This window comes from Perognathus longimembris, chromosome 7 (assembly GCF_023159225.1).
Source record: "Perognathus longimembris pacificus isolate PPM17 chromosome 7, ASM2315922v1, whole genome shotgun sequence".
In the NCBI taxonomy this organism is placed as follows: Eukaryota; Metazoa; Chordata; class Mammalia; order Rodentia; family Heteromyidae; genus Perognathus; species Perognathus longimembris.
This window is the reverse complement of record NC_063167.1, coordinates 81,856,889-81,874,177: the sequence shown is the minus strand read 5'-3', so window position 1 is coordinate 81,874,177 and position 17,289 is coordinate 81,856,889. Positions and strand designations below refer to the sequence as shown.

Sequence of the window (17,289 nt, the reverse complement as noted above, 5' to 3'; positions counted from 1 at the left end):
AACATTAGAACAGAAACAAAAACTTCTCATATCTAGTACACATCTACAAACTAAAATACCAAAACAATGTATTGCTTGAGGTATTCAAGATGCAAAGCCTGGAAAATAACACCCAAAGAACACAAAATCATGAAGCAAAACAAAGTTGGCCCCAATTAGGACAAATGGCTAACACAAAATATATATATATATTTAGAAATGCTGAAAGATGTGATCATTGAACTATTATTAAAAGATAGTAAACTGGAAAACCAAAGAAAGACTTCAATCAGAATATAGGTAAACCTCAAGAATTACAATGATATATTAAAAGGGAAGACATACATAGAACAGAGCAAAAAGCTCCAAGTTTAGGGAGAATTTTAAAAAGAAGGTGAAGGAAAGGCAGAGAAGAAATAGCCAAAAAGATATTAGCTAAGAATATTCTAGCAGCCCTACAATTGAAAGCACACACTGAGTCTAGCCAGATCAATGATAATGAACCACTATTTAGACATGCTGTGGTGCTAGGAGAGAATCTCAAGGAAAAAGAAAAATCTCGTGATAATTCGTTTTATTCTACAACCCAACAAGCTTTTTTTTTTTTTTTTTTTTCTTTTTGGCCAGTCTTGGACTCAGGGCTTGAGCATTGTCCCTGGCTTCTCTTTGCTCAAGGCTAGCACTCTGCCACTTGAGCCACAGCGCCACTTCTGGCCGTTTTCTATATATGTGGTGCTGGGGAATCGAACCCAGGGCTTTATGTATACAAGTCAAGCACTCTTGCCACTAGGCCATATTCCCAGCCCCCCCCCCAATAAGCTTTTTTAACAAAGCCTTACATAAGGAGACTGGTATTTTAAGTGGATTTTGACAGCAGTGCCAAGACACAAAGACAGGGACCAGAATAGTAAAGGCAGATGACGCCTTCATGGAACGTTTCATCAGGTGGAAGACCATGGCTTGCTAGTTCCTACTGAAGTAACACTGAGCTCAGGAGAGACGTAGACTATACTACATAAAGTGTTTTTAATTGGACAAGCTTTCACATGCCTATAAAAAGTACTTAGACTGGGTGCTGGTGGCTCACACCTGTCATCCTCACGACTCAGGAGGCTGAGATCTGAGGATCACCATTCAAAGCCAGCCTGAGCAGGAAAGTCCATGAGACTCATCTCCAATTGACTACCAAGAATAAAGGAGGGACAGACAGACAGACAGACAGATGAGAAAGAGAGAGAGAGAGAGAAAGAAAGAAAGAAAGAAAGAAAGAAAGAAAGAAAGAAAGAAAGGAAGGAAGGAAGGAAGGAAGGAAGGAAGGAAGGAAGGAAGGAAGGAAGGAAGGAAGGAAGGAAGGAAGGAAGAAAGAAAGAAAGAAAGAAAGAAAGAAAGAAAGAAAGAAAGAAAGAAAGAAAGAAAGAAAAAGAAATGGAGTTGTGGCTCCATTGGTAGTGGTGGTAGAGTGCCAGCCTTGAGCACAAAAGTTCAGGGACAGCACCCAAGCCCTGAGTTCAAACCCTAATACTGACACATGCATACACAAATGCGTACACACATGCGCGTGCACAGACACACACAAAGTACTTACTCTTTTTAATCTTCTGACAAAAAAACAAAAACATAACTTTTTTTCTAGTTGTATTATTGATATATAAGAACTACGATATTGAGTAATGAACTTTCATTACATATTTCTGCTCAACCTTATCACCAAAAGCAAGCTTTGTGTTTGAAAAGTGCTTTCAAATGGGGAAATAAAAATAGCTGAGAGGCTCAACCCAAAAAATTAATGTAAATCACCACTTAAAGTCAGAAAGTTAAGTTATAGTTAAGTATATTTGTGAATACACTGTGTATGAAACAGCTACTATGCAATTTAAAGGCATCAGTTGAACTCTGTTAATTTCAAAACAATTTGAAGTTTTAGTTGTCATGTAAAAAAAAAATCCCAAATCCAGTAAGAGAACAAAAGAACCACAGTGTTGAACAATTGCCAAACATGTGGTCAATACTGAGGATGACTATTAAGTTTCCCTCCACTAAAAACTCATAGCAAATCCAAAGCTTAGGAAAAAGAAAGAGGAAAGGTTTTTTTTTTTAAATCAATGTCAAGAGATTAGAAAAGGCAGCAGTAATCCTCACCATTAAATATAGAAGCTAATTCTCAATTAAAGAAATAGATTGATTCATGAAGATTTAATAAATTTACATTTATAACATGAACATACATTCATAACATGAGGGTTTCCATGGTGATATCTCCATATACACACAGTGTACATTGAACAAATTCACCCCGTCCACCACACTCTCATTTCTCTCCCTTTTTTTCAAACAATAAACTGTCACCATCTCTTTATCTTACATATGGTATTTATTTAATTTTATATCTTAAATCTTTGTGAATAAGCACATGATTACCAAAGCAATAGATAATAATGATTTATTTAAAAATAAAATTTAGGAGAAAAGAAAATGACATAAAGAAGCAAAAAGGATGAAAGGAGTTTCACAGGTAGATAGAAACACACACACACACACACACACACACACACACACACACACACACAGAGATAGCAGAATGAAAAACACCAAATTTATTGTTTGAATAAAAGGGAGAGGAATGGGAGTGTGGTGGAAGGGGTGAATTTGTTCAAAGTACACTATGTATATACAGTGAGAAAATTTGGAATGGAGAATCCAACCACAACCCTCACAGCCACAGGCCAGCCCTAGTGGACTGAGTATAAGCAAGGCCACTACTGTGGGAACAGAGACCTGTATTTAAGCCAAACTCAACTATGGTTTAGAAATGCTAAGGTAAAGTAGGAAGTACATCATCTTTCAATTCAACTATCCTTCCAGCTTTAACTCAAATGATGATCTTAATTGTTTTATTACTTTCTGTATCTACTAATACTTTAGAAATCATTAAATCCAAAAGAATTTCCTGAGCTCAGCTCTAGTCAGTGGTTCACACCTATAATGACAGTTCCTTAGTAGGCAGAGTGTAAAAAGGTCACAATTCCAGGCCAACCAGAGCAAAAAGCTCCCGAAACCCTCATTTCAGCAATACCTGGTCACAGTGGTGTATGCCTGTCATTCCAGCTATTTGGGAGGCTGAGACTGCAGGAACTATGGTTCAAGCCTAGATTGAGTGAACAAGTTTGTAAACAACTTCTGTGAGAAAAAGCTAGTGTGTACCATCATCCCAATTACGACAAGAAGAGGATCTCAGTCCAGACTAGGCCAGGCAAAAAATGAATTTATCTAAAAAATAACCAGGGCAAGAAAAGGGCTAGTAGTATAACTCTAGTGGTAGAGGGCCTGGCTAGCAATTACAAAGCCTTGAGTTCACACTCCCCAAATACCACCCCCCCCAAAAAGGAAATATCTATACATTGTAAGTTTAAAATTAAGAGATACATATGGACATACATAGACAACACATACACAAAAGCAACATATAAACAAATGTCCACATCTAAAATAGCAATACTCTATGCCAATAAAAACAAAGTACTGGGCTGGGAATATGGCCTAGTGGCAAGAATGCTTGCCTCATATACATGAAGCCCCTGGGTTTGATTCCCCAGCACCAGATATATAGAAAATGGCCAGAAGTGGCGTTGTGGCTCAAGTGGTAGAGTGCTAGCCTTGAGCAAAAAGAAGCCAGGGACAGTGCTCAGGCCCTGAGTCCAAGCCCAGGACTGGTAATAAATAAATAAATAAATACCCCCCCCCCCCCGCCCCATCCATGGGAACTGAAGTCAAAAACTAAAATATTGGGAGGGTTCCTTTTATTGGAAAGAGCTTCACAGAGGAGAAAGATGAGGATAGATGCCTTTAAAGAGGAGAAGTTACTTAAGCAGGCAGGGGAATTGCCACAAAGGCCTTTCCCAAGGCCAGGAACAAGAGTAGGTACAGGGCAGGAAGAGGGTAAGGGAACACAGTGTTCAGGGGACAACGGGGTCAATGCAGGTGCATAGGTACATCAGGAAACAGCACAGAAGGCCTGAGAGCCTCACCATGGAATTCAGAAGGATCATTCCAGAATTAGCCTATCACGGATTTCTGAACAGGTGAATATGTCACTGAAATCAGTATTATTTAGCAATGCTTTAAAGCAAGGGCCAGCAAAACACAGCCTATTGCTCAAATCCAGCACACTTGCCTACTTCTATTCATATCTTTTGTGTATGTGTGTACCAGTCCTAGGGCTTGAATTCAGGACCTGAGCACTGTCCCTGAGCTTTTTCACTCTACCACTTGAGCCACAGCTCCATTTCCCACATTTGGGGTCATTTAAGAGTCTCACATTCCTGCCTGCGCTGGATTCGAGCCATGGTCCTCAAATTTCAGCCTAAGTAGCTAGAACTACAGACATGAGCCATTTTTAAAAATTCTTTGTGGCACTGCAGATTGAACTCGGCAAGCACTCTGTCCCTGAGTTACCTCTCCAGCCTATTAAGAAAAATTTATTGAACATAGACACCCTTTCATTTATGTGTTAAGCTGAATAGTAAGGACACATAACCAAAAATACTTGCCATCTGACCCTTTATAGAAAATGTAGGACAGCTCCAAAGTACAAACTTGAGGTGTAAAGAGACTGACTTAGGAAGATCATCAAAGTGACAACCCAACAAAGGGGATGAGAACAGAGAGACTAGAGAAGACAAATAATAAATGCCATCGACCTCACAACCCATAGCCTTCAAAAGAATATTCTTGGAAGCATCTGAAAAGATTAAAATAGGCGTAAATAACAAATCCCAATACAGACTACTATAATTTGTTTAGTCCTCTTGATTTTAAAAATTTTTTGATATGTGATATCCAAAATAGCTTCCAGGAGCTAATCCTCCAATATCAAGACAATAGACACTTGTTCTAAAAGGCTGTTCCCATAAAGCAAGATTAACATGAATTTCAACACAGATTCCAAACAAACAAAAAAAATTCCTTCTAACCTTGTAACTCATGATCCACATATATATTCTTAATATCAGGACAATATCTGACAAGGCTTCATGTTTGAGTGTTATTTAAAAAAGTGCCTTAGGTTAGTGACAATTTATAAAAATGATTTAAAAATTCATAACATCCACTTAGCATTAGTAGCTATATTTGATTATTTAGTCATAGCAATACAATGAAACCCAGAAAAGTTGCTGAATACACAACAGCATTTACACAAGGACAGCCGCATGAAGCTGGGCCTCTATTATTTCTCTTCTCAATTCATAGTATGGCAACTCCTCCACGTCTTACGTTTGTCACTATTTACCTTGCAGGCTCCTATTCCTCTTCCAAAGCCCAACAAAAACATGACACTATCTTCAGAATTTTCCTTAACCTTCCTTGACAAAAAAAAAAAAAAGATACCCTATAGAGTTGCCTTTTATGTTTAAATATTTGTAACAGTATATTGATGACATATATATAATCAAATAAATACACCTTCTCAGGTTAGATTAATCTATGATCAAATCATGGTTCTGCTGCATATTTACAGTTCGTTCTTAGGCAGGTAATATAACTTCTTAGACCTCCAATGTTTTTTATCTTCAAATTAGAAGTAATGCTTCTTTCCATATTCATTCATTTAAACATACATACATCTTTTTTGGGGGGGAAAGGGGGGTTGGTCGTGGGGCTTGAACTCTGGGCCTAGTGCTGTTCCTGAGCTCTTGAGCTCAAGGCTAGAGCTCTACCATTTGAGCCACAGTGCTATTTCTGGATTTCTGGTGGTTAATTGGATATGGGGGCTGGGGATATAGCCTAGTGGCAAGAGCACTTGCCTCGTATACATGAAGCCCTGGGTTCGATTCCCCAGCACCACATATACAGAAAACGGCCAGAAGTGGCGCTGTGACTCAAGTGGCAGAGTGCTAGCCTTGAGCAAAAAGAAGCCAGGGACAGTGCTCAGGCCCTGAGTCCAAGGCCCAGGACGGGGGGTGGGGGGGGGAGAGAGTTTTAAGGACTTTCTTGCCCTGGCTAACTTTGAACTGTGATCCTCAGATCTTGGCCACCTCCTGAGTAGTTAGGATTATAGGCATGAGCCACCAGAACCCGGCCTTCCATCCATCCTTTATCTAACCATCAAGTACCCACTGACTGCCTATTCCGGGCCAGATGTAGGCATGTGTAACCATGGAAACCAGAGGGTCCATCCTTGCTCCAAAAGCGCAGAGCCTAGTGGACCATGAAAATCCAGAGTGCTGTTACTAAGATCAAGATTGGTTATGAGAAAACTTAGGGGGAAAGCAACCAGGACAGAACCTCAGACTTGGGGGTCAGATGAGGACAACGAAGATGCATAGCAATTCAGTGCAAAATGTCATAAAAATATAACATACCAAATATTCAAGACAGATACCACAAGTAATTTTGACTTAATAAAATACTTCCACCCCACCTACACCCAAATCACATGTCCCTAATTTCTTAAGCACTTGACAACTCCTCTGTCAGGGAATACATCAATTTTTTTTACAATCAGTGGTCAAAAAGTGAAAACTTGTGTTGCACTGGGCATCAGAGTCAGCAAGAGGAGTGGAAGGGCCAAGGTCATTAAAAGCTGGCTATTTCTTAGCATTCTGTCACAACTACATGGATTCCTTAACATTTCTTCCTGTTTTCTCACATTAAAGCATTTAATGACAGAACAAGGAAATCATTTTTACATTTTTCCTGGGGGCTGAACTGCTGCAAGAAATGAGAGAGCAATTGCACCTTTCAAAAGAGATGCTAATTGTAGCTTTTAAAATATTAGACTCCCTCTAAACACCCATCACCCTCACCTCCTAAGAATTTCTGGGTTTTTCTTAAAGGTACAGAGAAGAGATTACCAGGCAGACTTCATCTTCCTACCTAAGGATTTGTAAAACATATTTGCTGAAGGAGTCAGTCCTAGCTCTTCAGAGATCCTAAATTGCTTCTCTTCAGATACCCCAGGAAGAGTCCATCTTGCTAAGACAAAAATCAGAAAGGCTATACTTGACCACAGAGGAAAGCTCACCACAAGCTCTGACTTGGGTCCACAGAAAGTGGAAATTTCCACATCAATTTGAGCTTCCAGCAGTTGTTCAACAGAGGTAGCCCTGGAGCCCTCCTTGTAGGAGGGTTCACGGCAAAAATAAAAGAAGGGGAGTGCATCACAGAAATACATCCTGGGGGCTAAAGAGGGAGAATGAAGGCAGCCATGTAGGCAATTCTATCTTTAAAATTCTCTTATTTACAGTAAACCACAAATTTAGGAGAAGTGGGATAGGAAGAGTAGCAGCAACTATCCATACATATCCTTTTGTTGTTGTTGTTGTTGTTGTTGTTGCCAGTCCTGGGGCTTGAACTCAGGGTCTGGGCACTGTTCCTGAGCTTCTTTTGCTCCAGATAGGCACTATAGCACCTGAGCCACAACGTCACTTCTGGCCTTTTCTGTTTATGTGGTACTGAGGAATGGAACCCAGGGCTTCATGCATGCTAGGCAAACACTCTACCACTAAACCACATTCCCAGCCTGCCCATATAGATTCTTACTTTATATTGTCTTTGGGAAATCACCTTATTCCTAACCAAAAGAGAGAATATGAAGAGGAAGAGAAGAAAGAAGTAACCATGGAGTGAGACCAAATTTAAGTTGCACAGACATCTTTGGGAGGCCTGATTATTTGAGTAAAGAATGTCCCCATGCTCCTACCAGCAAAGAAAATGGAAGAGCCTTAAAGGCAGAGCCTCAGCCTCTTCAAGCTCCCATCAAGCTACAACAATTCAGACTTTGAGGAAAAATGTGGATAATCCAAAAAGCCTTGAGTTGGGAAATCTTCAAGACATCTGGGTCTTCATTGTTTCTGGAAATGCAAAGGCCTGCATTTATTCTTAAAAAGAGGCTGATCCACAATCAGGATGTGAAAGTATTAACTGAACTAAATCCCTATTGCAAGGTGCATAATGTGCAAACATCACTATAAAATTTTACGTACATTATCCTTTCACATCTAATAGGATTAGAACCTCATTAAGGAGCAAGCAGTAACATGGGGCTGTAATGCACAAATGAATCTAAACTAATAGTGAACCAAGTGCTAATGGGTCACATCTGTAGTCCTAGCTACTCTGGAGGCTGAGATTTGAGGATTGAGGTTTGAAGCCAGCCCCAGAAGGAAAATCCATGAGACTCTTATCTCCATGTAACCACCAAACATCCAGAAGAGATATGTGGTTCAAGTGGTAGAGCACCAATCTTGAGAAAAAAAGCTAAAGGACGACACCCAGGCACTGAGTCCAAGCCCTAGAATCACGACTAAAACTAACTAAATAAGTAAATAAATATAAGAAACATTGGAAATATAATCAGATAAAGAAAAATGTGCTAACACTCCTCTTAAGAAAGGATTAAGTATAGAAAGGGGGGGGGGAATTAAAAAGAGATGTGAGGTAGGGATGGGAGTGATACAGTCCAATGTACTTTACACCCCCCCACACACACACACTGCACTCTCACTTTAAAAAGCATTCCCAGCTAGGCAGTAATGGTTCACAACTCTCGTCCTAGCTACTCAGAAGGCTGAGATTAAGGATCAAGACTTGAAGCCATCCTGTGTAGAAAAGTCCATGACAGTCTTATCTCCAATTAACCATCAAAAAGCTGGACTGTAGCTCAAGTGGTAGAGCACTAGCCTTGAGCAAAAAAGCTCAGGGATAGTGCCCAGGTCCAGAGTTCAAGCCCCAGGACCTGCTCCAAAACAATAAAACAAACTAACTAATTAATTAAAAGGAAAAGGAACCCTCATATTTTCTAAAGTGGGTTCCAGTAAGAATTACCTATGAGATGATTGGTTTGCTGGGTGGGTCACCAACAGCCCTGGCTACTGTCCCTCTTCCCTTCATTTCCCCAACAAACAGCACCCTTTCCCAGCAATGGCTGAAGAACTGCGGCGTGCAGAAGCTGCACACCTGGGGCTTCTCAGGGACAGGACCTGACCCCGCCCAGAACACAACCCATGTGTCCACTATACTCCCTGCTTCTTCAACAGGTGAGAGCTTGTTCTGCTATCTGCCCTTGTTCCTCTCCAGTCTACATTCAAGATGCTATAGATCTCCAAGCCCTTTGAAGCAATCAAAATATTGAAGTAATTCGGTGTAAGAGGTTAGCTAACAGATTGTACCCAAACATGGATTATGAATCATGAAAAGTTGCCTGAGCCCCAGTGGTTTACACCTGAAATTCTAGCTATTTGAGAAGCTAAAATAGGATGGTGGTTCAAGGCCAGCCTGAGCAAAAGGTTCTCAACCAATAGCTGGGCGTGGTAGTGTACATCTGCCATCCAAACTACAGAGGAGGGCTGGGGATATGGCCTAGTGGCAGGAGTGTTTGCCTCATATACGTGAAGTCCTGGGTTCAATTCCCCAGCACCACATATACAGAAAACGGCCAAAAGTGGTGCTGTGGCTCAAGTGGCAGAGTGCTAACCTTGAGCAAAAAAAGAAGACAGGGACAGTGCGTAGGCCCTGAGTCCAAGCCCCAGGACTGCCCCCCCCCCCCAAAAAAAATATCTACACAGGAAAACCAGCCACTGGTGGCTGACCTGAAATCCTAGCTACTCATAATGCTGAGATCTGAGGATCTGAGGATCATGGTTCAAAGCCAGCGAGGACAATAAATCTGTAAGGCTGTTATCACCAATTAACCACCAGACAAATAGAAGTGGAGGTATGGGTCCAAGTGCTAGTCTTGAGCTAAAAGAGTTCAGGGACAGTGGTACCCAGACCCTGAGTTCCAGCTGCACGACTGAAGAGGGGAAAAACAAAAACAAAAACACAACACAGAAGGCTGAGAATGGAAAGATTCCAGTTCAAGGCTAGCTTGAGCAAAAACATTCAATGTGAGCCAGATCTCAGGAACTAACATTGGGCATAGTAGTGCACTCCTGTGATCCTAGCCATAGCAGGAAATATAAATACACGAGGATTATAAACCGTGTCACCCTGGGCTGTTGTCCTATCTCAAAAACTAGTCAGAGTAAAAAAGGTTGGCTTTTGTTTTTGTTTTTTGTTTTTTTGGGGGGTGGGAGTGGGTACGGTTTAAACAATAGAGAGCCTGCCTAGCAAGTACAAAAAAACTCTGAACTGATTCCCCAGACTCAAAAAGTGTAAACAAGCAAATACATAAAATGAGGATATTGTGGTGACCTAAATAAAGATTTTTTTAGGGGGCTGGGAATATGGCCTAGCGGCAAGAGTGCTTGCCTCATATACATGAAGCCAAGGGTTCGGTTCCCCAGCACCTCATATACAGAAAATGGCCAGAAGTGGCGCTGTGGCTCAAATGGCAGAGTGCTAGCCTTGAGCAAAAAGAAGCCAGGGACAGTGCTCAGGCCCTGAGTCCAAGGCCCAGGACTGGCAAAAAAAAGAAAGAAAGAAAGATTTTTTTAGGGGCTGGAGGGGTGGTAAAATGTGTTTGGAGAGCTTCCTGTCTCTAAAAGAGATGGCAGGGGATCCATTGACTCCAGTGATTTGACTGAAAATCAAGTCATGGGGCACCCATCCACGAGTGGATACATGGGGTTTCCTTTGTCAAAGACACCCCTTGAGACAGGCGAGGGGAGAATAAGCCAGAAGGAGGGCGCCCGATTGAAATCGGCATTTACTGGAAGCCGAGCCCGCAGACTGGAGGGCCGGCAGCGCGGGAGGGCTGGTCAGAAGGCTTCCTTGGCGCTATTGAATTGCTGCGGGGGCAGCCGCAGCTGGGCGGGCAGCTGGGCGGGCAGCGCATACACGGGGCATTCGGGGTCCGGGGCGCCCCCGGCCTGGGTGTGTACACTTACAGGGATGGAGCGGCTCAGGAATCTCCCCGAGGGGGAGGAGAAGCCGGTGTAGGCCTGACGGAGGAGGGCGGGGTGGTCCTCGGGTTTGGCACAGGAGGGCCCCAGGTGGCTGTTGAGGTTGGCCCCGCTGCTGCCTCGGTTGTACTGGTTGTTGTTGAGCTCGGGGTAGTTGCGCGCCGGCGTCGGGGCACCGGAGAAGCTGGTCCTGGGGGACGAGGTCTTCCTGTTTTCAGGCTCCTCCACGGCCGCGTTCAAGTTCCCTAGAGAACTGGCAAGCCGGGAGTTTATGGAAAAGCTGCATGGGAAAACAAAGGAGAGAGGGGGAAAGGAAAACGAAAACAGATACTGGTGTCCACTCACACGGTGGGCGCTTCCAAGACACTCGGAGACGATTTCCACGAGGCGGACCCGGGCAGCCTGCGCTGCCGCCCTTGCTGGCCTTGGGCGGTAGGCGCTAGTGGCAGCGATAGCAGGCGAGCAAGCCCCAAGGCGCTGGCTAATAGGACGCTGACTAGCCCAGTTGAAAAAGACCAGAGGCGGCCCCTCCTGCCTATTACCTTAACTACTCAGGAGGCTGAGATCTGAGGATCACGGTTCAAAGCCAGCCCAGGCAGAAAAGTCATGAGACTCTTATCTCCACTAATCACACACACACACAAAAAAAGCTAGAAGTAGAGGCTGTGTAGCTCAAGGGGCAGAGCAACTAGCCTTGAGCAAAAAAACTCAGGGACAGTGTCCAGGACCTGAGTTCAAGCCTCAGGATTGACAACAAAAAAAGCATACTTCGATATCTTCCCGCCCAGAGGCAGGAAATAAATAAAAATGAAGTATGAGGTAAGAGATACAAAGCAGACATAAGCACATGATGTAACACCTACTCAAGCGCATGACACAGAATGTACCATGCCCACTTTCCTTCTCACCTGTTTAAATAAACCAGGTGAGACCTGCTAATACCATTTATCATTGTCTGTACATGTGTGCTCCAGTTGCCGGAGAGTCGCAAGACAAATGGAATGAACTACATTATTCCCATATCCCTGCCCTCTGGCAAGTGAGCTAGGAACCAAAGTCCTGGAGGATCAGAGCGCAATCTGGGGCTTTCCCCCTTCCCCCTGGTCTGCACTGGCTGCTCCTAACCACCTTACCTGAAACCAGCACCCTGGGAAAGGGAGGGGAAGTTACCTTCTGTTACTAGAACTTGAAGTCACAGAACCTCGGGTTATCCTCCTGGCCGTTGCAGAAGGGGACGAAGCCACTTTGGGGGTCTTCATAGCAGACACAGATGGTTGTGGGGAAGTACTTAATAATCTTTGGGGTGAAAAATGAACCCAGTGTCACATAAAAAGCAGTGGTATGCAGGATATTCAGCATATTCAGCTAGGATAAGGTAAATAAGTCTCAAGGGTATGGTGACAGATGCTAACCACAGTGAGAACAGCAGTGAATGCTGCTGGGTGCTCCTGCAAGGGGGGGTTCCTCGTGTCCACATGGGAGCTGGTCCTGCTGACGCATGGCACAGGGAGAAGATGGACGTACAAAGCACTAGTTCCTCATCCAAAGGTGCCACACTGGCAAGTGGCAGAGCTGAGACTCCAAACAGACCATAGGTGGCATTTCCTTTTCTTACCACTGGGGCTTTAGGTGGTTTTTAGGTCCTACTCTAAGCCATCCTTGCCTTTCCAGACTGCCATCCTTAGGTCTGTCCTGCCTACCAGGGCCATCTTTGAAAACCTTATTCCTACATTCCAATGATGAATAGCTTCAGTGAAATCTAAAATCATGAATCATGTCCTGTCCACGTTAACCATTCCTTGATGCTCAGAAAGCCTAATTCTTGGCTTGGCTTAAAAACACAAAATCGCCAAAATCTGACACTTGCCTAACCACCCAGGCCCTACTCTCTATCCTTTCCTGTTGGATACCTGGACTCCAAATACACAAAACACCTGGAGTTTTCTGACTGAACTGCACCCACACTTTTGATATGCTAGTTCCTGTCAGGGCATCATCCCCTCACTGCCTCACCTCTGACCCCTACCCTTCACCTGACACACCCCTACAGCCTGCCTGAGTCACCCAACCAGCTGTTAACTAACACAGCAAGCTTGTCCTAAATTCTCAAGCAGGGTAAGTAATATCTTTCATTATATATTCCCACCATAGCTTGTACATCATATTTCAAGCTGGAGATTCACTAGGCAAATTGACTTCTCTATAAAAATTTTCTTCAAACTCCTGTCCTCTGCAAATGAGCCAGGAACTGAAGGCCTCAAAGATCCAGAATCTTAGGGAAATATCTGCTCTGTGTGTGTGTGTGTGTGTATACATGTGCGTGTGGGCATGCAAGCCAGTCCTGGGACTTGAACTCAGGGCTTGTCCCTAAGCTTTTTTGCTCAAGGTTAATGCTCTAGTGCCTGAGCCACAGCTCCACTTCCAGCCTTATGGGTATTTTAGTTGAAGACCAGAGTCTCATGGCCTTTCCTGCCTGGGATGGCTTCAGATATTCTCAGATTTCAGCCTCCTGAGCCACCAGCTGCCTGGCCCATCTGATATTTTTTGTCTGTTTCCTTCACCTGACTAGCCCCTCAATAAACACCCACCCACCAGATGGACAAAAAGGAAAAAAATTGGTCAAACCTGGATAGCCAAGTCTCAATCAAGATACTAATACCAAAAATATTTAGCCCTAGGCAAGTTACATGACATTAGCTAGACTTTGTCTTCCTATCTACTAGGGAAAGGCACTTTGACTTGTGGACATTTCCCTGGATTATCAACCTCCCCTAATAGCACATTAAAGGCTTGTTTTGCCTCAAAATAGAGCTGGGGGGCTGGGAATATGGCCTAGTGGCAAGAGTGCTTACCTCGTATACATGAAGCCCTGCGTTCGATTCCCCAGCACCACATATATAGAAAAGGCCAGAAGTGGCGCTGTGGCTCAAGTGGCAGAGTGTTAGTCTTGAGCAAAAAGGAGACAGTGCTCAGGCCCTGAGTCCAAGCCCAGGACTGGCAAAAAAAAAAAAAAAAAAAAAATAGAGCTGGGAAAGCTTGTTCAAGGATATGTTTCTGGCTCTCAGAGGGACCTATTCTGAAAGGGAAGCCACTTCTCTCCCTCTCAGAATGGCCTTCACAGGACAATTCTAAACCTAAAGATGAATGAAAAGTAATCTTGGCTAAACACTTCTACTGATGTCAGCATGAACCACATTGAATCCTGGTACCAGTGCAGAAATACTTCTTTCCCAGAAAAAAAAGAATATAAAGCTTTCCTCCTACAGTGGAAAAGACAGGGAAGGAAATAAAACTAGGAAATAAAGGGAGGTGAGAGCTGGGTGCCGTTGGCTTAGGCCTATAATCTGAGGATCATGGTTCAAACCCAGCCCAGGCAGGAAAGTCTGTGAGACTCTTATCTCCAATTAACCACCAGAAAACCGGAAATAGCACTGTAGCTTAAGTGGTAGAGCACTAGCCTTGAGCTGAAGAGCTCAGGGACAACACCCAGGCCTAGAGTTCAAGCCCCATGACCAACAACAAAAAGAATTTACTAGATATCACACCAAAATATATGACATTGTCACCAAAGTCGCCCAGCCCTGGACATCCACCCAGAAAGACAATTGTCTTTTTAATGGTAAGCATTAAAAATAAAACATGTGAGCCAGGTACCAGTGACTCACACCAGTAATCCTAGCTACTCAGAAGGCTGAGATCTGAGGACCTAGGTTTGAAGCCAGCCCAGGCAGGAAAGTCTGTGAGATTCTTACCTCCAATGAACTACTTAAAAGCTGTGGCTCAAAGTGGTAGAGCTCCAGCCTTGAGTGAAAAAGCTTAAGGACAGAGTTCAGACCCTGAGTTCAAGCCCTAGTACCAACATCAAAAATTGTTAAACTTAAATAATAATTCTAAAGCATTTTGTAACTATATGGAATACAAAAGAAGAAATTTACAAAGTGAAAAGCTGTAGCTCAAGGGTAGGGAGATTGTCTAGCCTGCAGACAGCCATGGATTCCATCTCTATTCTCCAGCACAAAATAAAACAGTGAAAAGCTATATTCACGGTCTATTTTCCTCAGGTTGAGGCTTAGGAAATAAGCTAAAAGGTAGCATGTATGTACAAGGTACTAGAAAGTCAAGGCTGGCCTTGGTAACCATACCTGAATGGCTGGAACACTGCACGTGGGTGCCCTTTCATATCATCGGACCTGTGGACCAAAGACAAGTGCTCAAGCATCAGCACATTCCCACATTTAAAAAGAAGCAAAAAGAACAGCATATGTAGTCAGATCAGCAAAAAGATTAGCTTGCCTAAAGTAAAACCTTCCAAGTGCATATTAGTATTTATCCACTTTTTAAAATAAACCCTAGGGCTGGGAATGTGGCTTAGTGGTAGAGTGCTTGCCTAGCATGCATGAGGCCCTGGGTTCGATTCCTCAAGACCACATGCACAGAAAAGGCCAGAAGTGGTGCTATGGTAGAATGCTAGCCTTGAGCAAAATGAAACTTGGGGACAGTGCCCAGGCCCTGAGTTCAAGCCCCAGGACTGGCAAAATAGATAGATAGATAGATAGATAGATAGATAGATAGATAGATAGATAGATAGATAGATAAAATAAACCCCAGAGCCAGATGCCATGCCTATAGCTCACACCTATAATCCTAGCTACTCAGAAGGTTGAGATCTAAGGATCAAGATTCAAAGCCAGGCTAGCAGGAAAATCTGAGAGACTACTATCTCCAATTAAACTCAGCAAAAGAGCTGGAAGTGGTAGAGCTCTAGCCTTGACTTCAAGGATAGCATACAGGCTCTAAGTTCAAACACCAGATTGGCACACACACACACACACACACACACACACACACACACACACACACGAACTAGCAGGAAATTTATTTTATTTTTATTTTTTTGGCTAGTCCTGGAGCTTGGACTCAGGACCTGAGCACTGTCCCTGGCTTCTTTTTGCTCTAGGCTAGCACTCTGCCACTTCTGGCCATTTTCTATATATGTGGTGCTGGGGAATAGAACCCAGGGCTTCATGTATACGAGGCAAGCACTCTTGCCACTAGGCCATATTCCCAGCCCTGGAAATCTATTTTAAATATTTGACTTCATCATGAATATTATTGACATCTTATTTTTAAGTCAGAAAGTGGTACTATATTCACTTAGGGTAAAACAAAATGTTTTATAATGATAGTATCATGATAGTGTTAAGAAGACTAAATTATAAAACCTCAGAAAACTTCTGACAAAAAAACTGAAAAAATGCTATCAGAATAAGTCTTCTGAAATTTGCACAGCAGAGCTTCATTTCTTTTGCCTATTTACTTGCCAAGTTATACTTTTTTCTAAAACCTCCCTCCCTCCTCCTAAAGAAGTCTTAAAAATAAACTGTGGATAGCTCAGGGGAAAAGTATCTGCCTAGCATGCTCAAAGTTCCTGGGTTGGGTCCCCAGTACAATATTAAAAAAAAAGCTTAAAATCAGACAAATTAACTTGAAATTGAATTAAATTATATATGTATGTTATTATGTATGGAGAGAGAGAGAGAGAGATCAAAGAATAGAAAATATATAGTGTTAGGTTTCAAACTTCATTCTTCAGGAAAATGACAACCTTGCTATCATCAAGCAGTAACCCAACATGAGTGACACTGCTCCTTATCTTTTGTGTTCCCTGGTTAGCTCTTGTATTCACTTAGCCACTGGCATAGCTCTTGGCCCGAAGCAGGTGCTTGGCAAATGAAACTTCTCCATCCCCTAGTAGAAGTTAGTGTTTTCTACTAAAACATGAAGCCTGAACTCCTATTTTCTCATTGTACTACTGAAAATCATAACCTCAGAATGAACTCTTTATTTGTATGTGTCTGGCGGTACTGAGGCTTGAACACAAAGGTGGTGCACTCACTTGGTTCTTTCACTCAAGTCTGTCATTCTACCACACGAGCCACACCTCTACCTGTGGCTTTTTTTTCTGGTTAACTGGAGATAAAAATCTCAAGTATTTTCCTACCCAGGCTGAGATACTCAAATCTGTCTTCTTAGTAGCTGGGATTAGAGGTGTGAGCCACTGGCCCCTCACTGTGAACTTTGACTTCTTAGATGCCAATTAGCATTCAAAATGTCAACTTTAGGAGTTATCACACACACAAACTGAGTTCCATATGAGTCTGTTTGATGCTTACTATTCCAGCAAAATGTCTTTCCTACCATGGAAATCTATTTCTCGTTTATAAGTCAGAAGTGAGTAGCTATCTCCCATTATTCATTTGTGGTCTACAACTTTGCAGGAAAGACTCTGATGGTATTTATGGATTTTGCACCTACACTGATTCTGTAACCTTGATGGGTTTCTTTTGTTTTGGTTCTACTCTTGCTTTGAATTCATTCTGAACTATCAACAGGTTTTAAAACTTGAGTTCCAAGGCTAAGTTTCCTCATTGATTCTGATGAGTAACTTTGGACTTCAAAGTCAGTTGTT

General features: G+C 42.7%; 1 protein-coding gene across 4 annotated transcripts in view; it reads right to left on the bottom strand.

Moving 5' to 3' along the window:
* Positions 1 to 17,289, bottom strand: part of Cdc14a (cell division cycle 14A) — a 166,842-nt gene that overhangs the window by 12,099 nt on the left and 137,454 nt on the right. For 2 of the 4 annotated variants that reach the window (XM_048352046.1, XM_048352045.1), the window contains exons 13-15: positions 14,963 to 15,010; positions 11,991 to 12,116; positions 10,599 to 11,100 (exon numbers count right to left, since the gene is read on the bottom strand). In XM_048352046.1, coding sequence (XP_048208003.1) covers positions 10,677 to 11,100; positions 11,991 to 12,116; positions 14,963 to 15,010 — 598 coding nt within the window. In that variant the 3' untranslated portion in view covers positions 10,599 to 10,676. Of the gene's footprint in view, positions 1 to 10,598; positions 11,101 to 11,990; positions 12,117 to 14,962; positions 15,011 to 17,289 lie in introns of those variants that run through there. The other 2 variants (XM_048352047.1, XM_048352048.1) reach the window with 2 other exon arrangements.